Source organism: Caloenas nicobarica, chromosome 4 (genome assembly GCF_036013445.1).
Source record: "Caloenas nicobarica isolate bCalNic1 chromosome 4, bCalNic1.hap1, whole genome shotgun sequence".
Classification (NCBI taxonomy): Eukaryota; Metazoa; Chordata; class Aves; order Columbiformes; family Columbidae; genus Caloenas; species Caloenas nicobarica.
The window spans coordinates 33,791,602-33,802,836 of NC_088248.1; the positions used below are offsets into that span (position 1 = coordinate 33,791,602).

Below are 11,235 nucleotides of genomic sequence, written 5' to 3' on the forward strand. Positions count from 1 at the left end.
CCCAGAACAAGAAGATAGCATTAATTCTCATTTATGAGAAACCTTTGCAGTAATATTTGTTACCAGTAAAAGGAAGAAATTAGAATGTTCATCTCACCAGAGATCAACATTTAAGTTTACAGTATTCTTTTCATAGTAGGACACTACTACACCACTAGTTGTTTAAAAGGACATTTCAAAATCAACTGCTATTTTAAAATTTAATTTAGTAAACACTGTAGGTCATCATGGCCCAAGAAGGTTCTGTTCCCCCACCCCAAGACTGCCTTGGGGGGCACATTCAGCTCTGAAGATCTGTGATCCAGTGACCGTGACTTGTCCGACAGAGGTTTGTGTAAAGAGGTTGCACCACTGGCAGACAGGCCGGCACAACAAACACAGGGGCCAGCGAGCAAATAGTCATTCTTAAAAACACACTTATCCACCTCTGCCAGTAAGTGCCTTTCAATACAAAAATACTGTACAAAGGGATGTCCTGGAACACAATCTGGTCCATGTTGTATTATTACAGTTCCCAATAGCAGGTGTACTGTGGTATCACCACCACGTCAAGTCCGGGAATAGCTTCTCATTAACCGTATGAGTTGGAGGACGGACTATGAAGGAAAAAAGATTAGGTGCTCTGTTTTGAAGAGAAAGCTTCTTTGGTAGCATTTTTTAAAGAAATTTAAGCCATGGTTTTCGTTGTTCATAAGGCTTCATTCAGTCCTTAGAAACTGTCAGCCTAACTGTAACAGTTGCAGGCATGAGAGAAAAATCACATCTCATAACCAGCATGCTAACTAATGTAGATTAAGTTCTGCTGCCAAAATGTTTTTCTATATACATATACATTTGCAGTTCCAGATTTGGACTGTTTGTTTGTTTGCTTGTTTGTCTGTTTTCTGATAAAACTCCCCAGACAAAACCTTTGCAGTGTAGAAAAGGCCTTGCTTTCCAGATGAGTGATTGCACGATCCCTGTCCTGGGGCAGCTGCTCATCTGACACGAAGCCACAAACCTGCTGTGATATGACATACATGTGTTGTTTGTGGTAAGTCCCCAGGGAGACATGACCACCGACCACCCAACTCTCCTGGGGAAGCCAATGAAGAGTATTGGAGCTAGGAGGGTCAAAGGCTGAGTTTCAAAGGGGAAATCCCATCTGCAGGCAAATGAAGCCTGGGGGTTTCCCATGCTGGGACTCTGCAGCAGATTTGAGGGCCCGCACGCCAACCCCCATCATCCAGTCCTTGACACCCTCTGCACAAACACAGTCACTGCTTCTTCATAGGGGGTGAAGAGTACTTAATGCCTGAAGAAGGACACCATAAGTTACTGAAGAACGTAGTGATGGCTTCAGAATGGATTTAGGACAAATAATGTACGCTTAATTAAGATTTACTTGGACTGAGCCAGGATAATTTAAGGGTAAGTTTCTATCTCAGGACTACTGAGACCTTGTTTTAGTTCCACTGTACCATGAGCTACCCGTAAGCCCTGGATAAGGGTTCAGCATCACTATGTCCCTTCATTATACGTAAGATGAGGGTGACCGAACTTCCATTGTAGGTACGGGGGGGAAAATGGCATTTAAGGTAGGGAGATGCCCAGAATCAGTGAACACATCTTGACTAGCATCTTTAAGTGGAAATAACATGTTAACAATGTCAGTTTTGGCCATAGGCAGATTTCTTTAATGCCTGTAGTGAGAAGTTTGTGTTCTTCCAAATCTAACAGTGTCAGTGATGTCCTCATGTAAGGAATCAAATCCAGTGAAGAGCTCCATGAGCCATGCTGATTTTGGTCCAAGCTGTTTAATAATTAAATCGGTCAGGTTAAACAGTTTTCATATTTCGGGAATCTCCATTTAGTTTACAAGAACTCTGACAACAGCACGAATACAGGAAAAAAGGCCTAAAACAAGCAATTTTAGCTGTTCCCATCTCTGTTTATCACAAAATCTTCCACTCCATCCAGTTGGTCTTTGAAATGGAACCTCAGCTCATGGTTTGCATCTCTTCATGTCTTCAGACATTGACATGACTGATTTCAGAATAGTGTGCTGGTCCTCACTAGGCACATTTTATTTAATTCAGGGTATTATGATAATTTATAATGCACAAGAAAATCAAAGGTCATGCAGACACTGAAATGTTAAAACTCTTTTAATATGAGAGCCATATTCTTCTAAAGCATCAGAAAGCATGTTTGAGTACTCTGCTGTGGTTAGAAATAACTTCATGCTGTATTCTTTTAAAATATTTAAATAATGTTCATGACATATACAATTTGTATTTTAAAAAGGAAATCAGAAAAATAATATGTAAAATTTAATTATTTTGATCCAATGACATTGTCGTATTTCTAAAGTAAGGGAATAGTGTCGTTTTGTGCTTACAATATTAATCTGATCTTTAATTAGAGCTAAACAATGTTTTCACTCAAAATTATTAATGTAATGAGCATAATATGTTATTTTTTTATCTTGTACTTAAAGAGACCCAAAGGCTCGCATACCTATCCAGGCAGCATCAGGACTATTTAGAAGAATAGAGCAATCTGTATTATGTGAGTTTAAATCAAATTTAATATATTTCTGAAACACTGAAATTTTCAGCATGGAGAAAAAAAAAAAGAGATGTCACAGACTGTGACATCTGGTGATGTTTCTTTTCTTTGGATGTTCACCTTTTCAGCTGTTTTAGAAGACTTGTCATTTTTGAGAAAATAGTAAGCTTGTGTAATCTGAGCAGGAGGTATTTCTAAGGACTAAACTTCTATTTGATGCCAGCATCAACAGAGGTCTCTGGGACATGTAGATAAGAGTTGTCCAGAGAAATTGCTCAACAACAAATGTATTCAGGCATGCAGCAAAGAGAAAGGTTGACTATTAACAGAGATAGAGTGATTGCTCAGAAGGGTTGGTCCTATCACTGTCAAGCTGGGAAATGAGGATTGCCGCCTATATATATCAGAACAGAGAGGACTTCTCCCTGTGAGAGCTGCTGGTGGGAGAAGGTCACTGAGCTGCTCCAGCAAGCCAGCACCATGAAACTGCTCCTGCTGCTCCTGCTCTGCATTTCCTACGTTAAATCCCAAGGCGTTACTGACCATGATGATGAGGTTGTAATACTAATCATAATTAATAATGTCAATAATAATTATAATAATGATAATAATAATAGTAGTAAAAACTGTTAATTTTATTTAATTATATGCATGACTTACTTGTGACTTAGCTAAGGTAGAAGCTATGAGCCAGTGCATGTTCTTTTTCTACTTGAGGTGTTCAGAGAAATAACCTTTGTATTATTTCTTCATTATGTGTAAGTGGTCAATAGTTATTTGCTGGGTTTGGATATATTTTCTTCCTATTTCTTTTCTTTCTCTGTAGGCAATGATGAATGTATGATGGTAAGATTAGTTATTTAGCTGAATTTATTTAAGGATATTAATTTAGCTATGTTGACATATGATGTTACAGACAATTAATTTGTCAGGTGCAAAGGAGTAAAAGTGTGCAGTTGATTGTGTCCTGTCTCAAAGGCAGTACAATTTTTTCTACAGATTCAGCAGTCACTGAAAAAATTAACTGCCAGTTCATATAGCTTTACATTCAAAATGGAGAGGTAACAATTGTTAAACAAAAAGGCAAGCAGTGAGGATCAATCTAAAACGACAATTTAACCTATATTTAGTTTTGTCTAAGTAAAATGTTTTAACAGAAAATACGATTTAGAATCTCAGTTTTTCATATTTTGAAAATCCCTGCAAAAATGAAATGGGTCAGGGTGACCAGAAATGAGATTATTTTCTGTTATACAATCTGAGCATTTGTGTCTGTACATTGACTACTGATAAGACTATGATGCTAAATAATTTTCAGTAATTTTGTGATTTATATGCTGCCTACTTTTGAAACTGCTTGAAGCCTCTTGTCCTGGATCCTTACAAATGTTTGTTATTCGTAGCTAAGTCTGAGTGGGATAGGAGATGATAGAAGATTTTTATTCAGTAGTTCAAAAAATTATTAATTCAGATAGTTTCATTTCAATGAGTGCTTAGAAACCAGGCCTGTTTTCCTTGCCCAGCTTCAGACTTTCCTGTTTCTGGCAGTAATGGGGAACGTATGCACCAGAGGGAGCTCTAAAAACCTACCCTGAGAGATGTTATTGAATGCTTTTCTGAATTCTGTCAGTTAATAGCAGGCATATGGCCTGAGACATGATGATGCATTTGACTGTGGTCTGATATTCTGAAGACATTACAAATTTTCCTGTAGCCCAGTGAAGTATTGGGATGCTGATAACATGATGCTGAATATTCTTCTTAGCCCCAAGAATGTCTAATGACTTTTTTTTTTTTTGTATCCTACTGCTTCAAGATTCCTGGTGTTTAGTGGTGCTGAACTGTATAAACTTTATTCCTTTGTCAGAATGAACTATTGAAATATTGTTTTGCTTTCATTTGAGGGCTTTTTAGTTTGTCTATATCTAGGTAGAGGGAATGTGACTAGTCTTGCAAGGGAGGGCAGAGCAGTGACTTTTATATAGCGTAGTATTTCCATTATTGCTTTCTTCATTCCATTCCATGGCTTTCCGCACTGTGTAAAATACTAAAGAGTACTGAACAGATGCCTCCACCCTGTGCATCACATTTTTCAATAGCAATCCCAGATTCAGAGAGTTTCCTCTCCCCCTGGCTTTGCAGAACGAGAGACCTCAACCCGGGGCTCGAGGCCACCGACCCATAGACAAAAGGCAGGAGGTGGCCCCCACACTCCGACCCGTGGCACCTCCCATCAGCGGAAGCGGGTACCAGCCCCGTCCCCCAAAGCAGGTGAAGCCGGGTGACAAGAAAGAACATATCATCTACCCCGACGCTGGTGGCTGCAAGCATCCTCTGGAGGAGCTGGTGGGTGTCTGATGCAGCTGGTAACACACTGTCCTTTTCTTCTAGTGTACCCAAAATGGAGTTTTCTTTGCCAAATAAGGGATGGTCATTCATTTAAAGCAGTGCGACTGTGCTTCTTTTTACTTGAGTTTAGTAGGACTGCATTCAGAAGAGTAATGCCACACAGTCTGTGGGATTAGTCACAGTCAGCATACGGTGAAGATGGGGAGATGAGATTTGAACCGTAAATGAGGAAAGGAAGTATCTGTGGGTTAGCCTGAGCTTTCCCTGCCGCTTTGCATAGGCAACTACAAAGAAGGACAGAAAAAACCTCTGCAAAAGCACTGGCTTGAATTTCAGATAATCTCAAGGAGCCCTAGGCATCAAAAAAAAAAAAAAAATCTCCTGTGTCTGTCTTAAAACTCGTTTCAAACCATAATTATAGTCTACCATCAGTCACTGCCTCAGCTCTTGTGGAAGAGTGCGAATGTACGCTGAGATCTAGCATGCTCCTCACTGCTTGCAGTGGTCCATCACACTGTCCCTGCTGTGTTCTCTGCCAGAAAATGCAAGCTGCGATGGTGTGTAGAGGCATCTCGGTGTCTGAGAGCAAATTTGAGTGTGGAGGTTTCCGACAAATGAAGTCTGCTAAAGCTTAATGAATGCATTATTGTGGTAGAGACCCACTACTGCCTGAGTATCTTGGGTCTCACAGGACTTCAGAATTTCCCAACTGTTTAAAATGCGGTTGTCCTTTATGGGACAGTGCTTGTTGCAGAAACACTGCTGCTCAGCTTCTTGAGATCATCATTTTTTAATTGAAAAGCAGTTGGTCATTTCATATGAGAGATATGTACAACAAGGCGTAGAGAACGTGGTTGATTCTCTGGGGCTGGTGAAGGAGGAAAGGGGTAGATATAAACATGCATAGGCACCAGGTAGTTCCTGACAGGCTTTAATCGTGGTTCAGGTGGCTTAACACCATGGGACATTTAACAGTGCAGAAAAGTGAAAAGCAGAGGGCCAAGAAAGTGTGAAGAGGGAGAGCATTTCCCAAGAGCTTCAACAAAAGAGCTCCTTCCTGCCCTTCAGACTGCAGCTTCTTCATAGAAGTTGAGTCCTTATCTGGATGCCTAAATATGTGGTCTCACATTACTGACTATTGAGGATGTTCAAAGGTATGGTCATTCACTGGTGGGATTAGGAATTTTTTATCTGGACTTTTATTCACAGCCCTTTTAATCTCTTTTTTAAGGGAGTGCTGTGTCCAACTGGATGTGAGCTGCAAACGACACTGGTAAAACAGGAAAAAAATGTGAAAGCTGTTGTCCGTGATCTGAAGGACAAAGTGAGCAAATTGTCTGAAACCTCTACAACTTTCTATGAATACATCACTGTTCTAGATGATAAGTTGGTAAAGAGGCAAAAACAAAGAAAAGGTATGCTATTTCTATGAATTATTGGTGTAAACAGTAGTACAGTTCTATTGGCATTACTACTGTCATTTGTTAGTGGGACTTCTTAAAAAAAAATTAGAAATACAGTGGAATACCTAGTAAAGTGGGCTTCCATGACCATGTCATCTTAAATCTTTAAATAAAAATCTTTTCAAAGAGGCAAAGGAATTGGTCTCATACTAAGGCAAGATTCATATGAAGCCTCTATATATATAGCCCCTTACCTGCTTTCTTGTGTCCATCCAGTCCCTTTATACCCAGCTCCTAGCTTGGCACCATGGCTCCCTGGAAGGAAGGTAGTTGTGGAGTACAGCACCACTGACATATCTACTAGGTAGCAAAGAAATAACTATGCACATGTACCACTTTCCTGAGAATCTCTGCATAGGTTTTGCACATTGTGGAAAGATAGGCAAAATTGTTCCTCCCCACTAAGGAAAGAGGTGACTTCCCAAATTGTGCTTACACATTGCTCTTCATTATTTCACAGCTGGAAAACATGTTGAAAACTAATCTGCTTTTTATCTCTTTTCTTTTCTAGACAATGATGATATACTTTCTCAGTACAACACAGAAGTGGAATTGCATTATAATTATATAAAGGATAATCTGGATAATAACATCCCATCCAGTCTTAGGGTCCTCCGTGCAGTTGTGGATTCTTTACACAAAAAGATACAAAAACTGGAAAATGCCATTTCAACCCAGGTGGACTACTGCCGTTCACCATGTGTTGTTTCCTGTAATATTCCAGTGGTTTCAGGCAAAGGTATTCATTTAACTATAAAGATATCTCTTCTCCCATTTATATCATTGTGCAAATTGTTAGATGCTTCATTCAATTGGTGTCAACATTCCTCTGAAGCCTGTGTCTTTGATTAGGGTAGCAGAAAAGATGGAAGGTGATCCTAAAAGCAAAAAAGTGTTTTATGAATGCCTGTACTGGTCAGACCAAAGATCCTCTTACCCAATATCAGTCTTCATTAGTAGTCAGTAGCATTTTGAAGAAATATGTGCTTCAAGGTATTTGTAAGGTGGAGGTGGTACATTTTTGACTAGCATAGTTGTACCCTTGATTTTTTCAATCAAGAAAGGTTCTTCTTTCACAGACTTGTCTTGTTCAAAAAGTAATTGGAAAATATATAGTCTTCCATCACTCAGGTTGAACTTCTAGAAATTCCTATACGGAAAAGTAGAATAATGCAAGTGCACTGTTCTTTCTTCCCTGGTTCTTTCACATGATGTATCACAGGAATCAAAATGAAAGTAGAATGTTATATATTTATATATATATATATATATATAAAAAATTGTTCCCTTATAATCAGCAAACTGAAGGATAAGATTATTGAAGAAGTTCAGAGCTCTTTCAGTAACAGTGTCTTTGGTTTATCTTTGCAGAATGTGAGGATATTATCAGAAAGGGAGGCGAGGTATCTGAAATGTACCTCATCCAGCCGGATCCTTTCAGCAGACCATACAGAGTATACTGTGACATGGAAACAGATAATGGAGGTTAGTGTGAAATAACTATGTTGTTAATATATTAATTTAGATGCTACAACGAAAAGTAATTTTTATTTTGTACAAATTAATATGGAGTTATAACTTTTGTAATTACTTGAGAATTAAGTCTGACTTATTCATAAAAGTCTCGTTTGTCATCTTCAGATGCACAGTAGGATACTTCTACAATGAAAATGGAAATAAATTACTGGGATGGGGCTGGTAAATAAAAACATATCTTACTATGACTAGAATGGACAGTGTATGGGTGGGCAGGCAAGGAAGGCCTCCCTCATTTCTTACCCCACTACTATGCACTTGACAAAGACCAGAGCAGTCCTTCAAGTTCTGCTTTTTCCACCTTTCCTTATGAAGCAAGGCGCTACTTGAGGGTGAGCAAAAATGACAAGGCTGAGCTCGTAAGCAGTGAAAACATAGACCTGCTGCAAGGAAGCTATATGCTTGATTTGTCTTGACATGAAGATAAAAGGACCGTATCTTAACATTTAATGATCCTTCCTTAATTGCAATTTAATCTAAATACTGTCGCTCCTGCAGGCTGGACTTTGATTCAGAACCGCCAGGATGGCAGTGTCAATTTTGGAAGAGTATGGGATCAATACAAAAAAGGATTTGGAAATGTTGCGAAGAGTGGAGGGAAGAACTACTGTGATACACCAGGTAAAACACTGAGCATGAAACATGAAGAGCTCTTCTTACTGAAAATGTTTTCTTCTATTTCTTGAAGCTCTTTGATTTTTTAAAATTAACTGATCCACTTTGGCAGACCTGTAGGCAAATCATAAAGTTACCTTGAAGTATATTGTGAAGTATATTTCACAGAGCTCCCACTTGTTGCTTCTCAGGTGAATATTGGCTTGGAAATGACAAGATCAGCCAGCTTACTAAAATAGGGCCCACTGAAGTTTTAATTGAAATGGAGGACTGGAATGGTGATAAAGTGTCAGCTCATTACGGAGGTTTCACCATACAGAACGAAGGAAACAAGTATCAGCTTTCAGTTAGTAACTATAAAGGCACTGCAGGCAATGCGCTAATGGAAGGAGCTTCACAGCTGCATGGAGAAAACAGGACAATGACAATTCACAATGGCATGTTCTTCAGTACTTATGACAGAGACAATGATGGATGGTACGTACTTGCATTAGACATTTAGTGCTAGTAGAGTTAGGTTAGGTTATGGTTGGACTTGATGATCCTGAGGGTCTCTTGCAACCGAAATGATTCTATGATTCTATGATTTTTAAAAAATTAATTATCAGGCTGCATGTCTCTGCTTAAAACAGAGCCAAATATACAATATTTCTCTGTTTTTCTGTTAGCTTTCACAGCAGTTCGTAGTATCTTAAAATACATTTTCTCCCTGCAAGTTACCAGCCAAATATCCACATCATTTCCTTGGTGTAGCCGAAGGCAGAATTGGCATAGCCAAGGGCAAATAAAACAATATGCAAGGCTAGTGCTGCTCCACAGCCAAGTAAGAAGCAAGCAGACTAAGTTTTATTGATTCCATGAATTATGTTACTATTGACACATCAGCAGATTTGGATGCAATATATTCCTCATCAGAGACTGAGGGTGGCAGTACTGAGGACACTGTCTTGCTTAAGTAGGAATATTGGTACTCACTCCAGTAACACATAATGGGTCCTAAGGAAAGAGACAGGCTGCATGTCCTATTTAAAAAAATAAACTTCTACTTAGAAGACATCAGCTCAATTCTAAAGTACATAATTTATCTCTAAACTGTGTGCTGTGCCTTTACTTAATACTCGATCACACATTCATGAATAAAGGAATCATGTAGATTGGGGAAGACATACATTTCTCATTGTTTTATATCTTTAAATTTCATTGATATTGCAGCCATCATTACGAACTGCAAGTAATTGTAATTATGAATCGATAAACTAAAATGACGTTCCTAAAGAGATGCAGCTAAAATTTTACTTGTTTTTCTTAGCTGCTTCACCTTCCAAGTGCCCTGTGTAGCACACACTTGTGATGGTCAATCTTTTACAGAAAGTTCAGAGAGGATTTTAAATGTTTATTATGGTTTGAAAATTCCAGTACTGGGGCAGGTCTAGGTACTCTGTTGATCTACTTACCGTTCATCTGTCACTCTTAACATTTCATTTTCCCTCATCAGGGTAACTTCAGATCCAAGAAAACAGTGCTCCAAAGAAGATGGTGGTGGATGGTGGTACAACCGCTGCCACTCAGCCAACCCCAATGGCAGATACTACTGGGGAGGGACCTACAGCTGGGATATGGCCAAACATGGTACAGATGATGGTGTTGTATGGATGAATTGGAAAGGATCATGGTATTCAATGAAGAAGATGAGCATGAAAATCAGGCCATACTTCCCACATTAACTATTATCAAAATGTACAGAATCAGGGATTTTCTTTTAATATTTGTACATGGTTATCTTTTTAGGCACGGTATTCAGGCTTGTGTTTGCATATGAGAACCAAATATGCATTTACAAGCATATTATGACCTGAAGTGAAAAGCTATGTCAACTGTAAATCAAAATCTGGCTGATGAAAATAACCCACAAGTGTATTTTGTTTGATTTTTCTTTTGTTCACAAGACAGAAGTCACATGTATAGAGTAACACTGATAAAAACCAACCAAACAAAGAAAACCCCAGCTTGTTTCACTCTTTCACAAAGGATTTCTATACCACATTTGAAGAGGGAGAGGATTATTTTAAAATGTTTTCTAAAAATTAAATAAAGCCTTAAAACTAAAGTTTTCTTCATGTGATTCCTAAATATTTATGCATTACCCAGGGAGAAGCAAACACATTCCACCACATAAGGGATGGTCTTTTGTGTTAAGCAGGTACAGTAACTACCTGTTTAACAGTTGAGAAGGAATAAAGTGAAAATATAGTATCTAACAAATGGGTAGAACATCAGTGAGTTCAAATCCTGTATGCTGTGTAAAATGTGCCCTTTCCTGGGACTTGGCTCACCTACTGTGCCTCATAATATCCCTTCCACCATCCCACATCCTTTTATCATATAATAAAATACAGTATTAGAAGGCCTGGCTGGTATATCTTTCACACAGTCACGGTTGTGGGACTAGAGCAATTAGTGACTCCAATCATATGGTAGGTGGAGGTTGGGTATTTCATCGAAGCTAATGGTCTAGGCTCCCTCTGTAGCCAGGAGCAGAAGTTGTCCCAAAGACAGGACTTCCCAACCCTGGTAGGCAGGATCAACCATCTCTCAGAGGAGACTGCCCTGCCTTCCTCTGCGAAGGAGGGGACCCAGATCACAAGTGGTAGATGGATTCCCATCTAAAACCTCTCATGTTGATTTAACCTGTGGAGCCCAGGAAAACAAAGAGACATCGTGG

At 39.0% G+C, this 11,235-nt stretch overlaps 1 protein-coding gene across 1 annotated transcript; it reads left to right on the forward strand.

Moving 5' to 3' along the window:
* The first annotated feature begins 3,005 nt into the window (after positions 1-3,005).
* FGB (fibrinogen beta chain) lies at positions 3,006-10,849 on the forward strand. Its single transcript, XM_065634194.1, has 8 exons — positions 3,006-3,105; positions 4,693-4,896; positions 6,131-6,314; positions 6,874-7,101; positions 7,734-7,847; positions 8,397-8,519; positions 8,705-8,990; positions 10,009-10,849. The coding sequence occupies exons 1-8, from the start codon at positions 3,031-3,033 to the stop codon at positions 10,235-10,237; spliced, it is 1,443 nt and encodes a 480-aa protein (XP_065490266.1). The 5' UTR covers positions 3,006-3,030; the 3' UTR covers positions 10,238-10,849.
* Positions 10,850-11,235: the final 386 nt, after the last annotated feature.

What these genes read in the sequence shown, in the direction of transcription:
- FGB (XM_065634194.1), top strand. Translation starts at nt 3,031, where the DNA reads ATGAAACTGCTCCTGCTGCTCCTGCTCTGCATTTCCTACGTTAAATCC. An exon ending in TTACTGACCATGATGATGAG is followed by an intron (nt 3,106 to 4,692) that starts GTTGTAATACTA and finishes CTGGCTTTGCAG; the next exon opens with AACGAGAGACCTCAACCCGG. An exon ending in GAGGCAAAAACAAAGAAAAG is followed by an intron (nt 6,315 to 6,873) that starts GTATGCTATTTC and finishes TTTCTTTTCTAG; the next exon opens with ACAATGATGATATACTTTCT.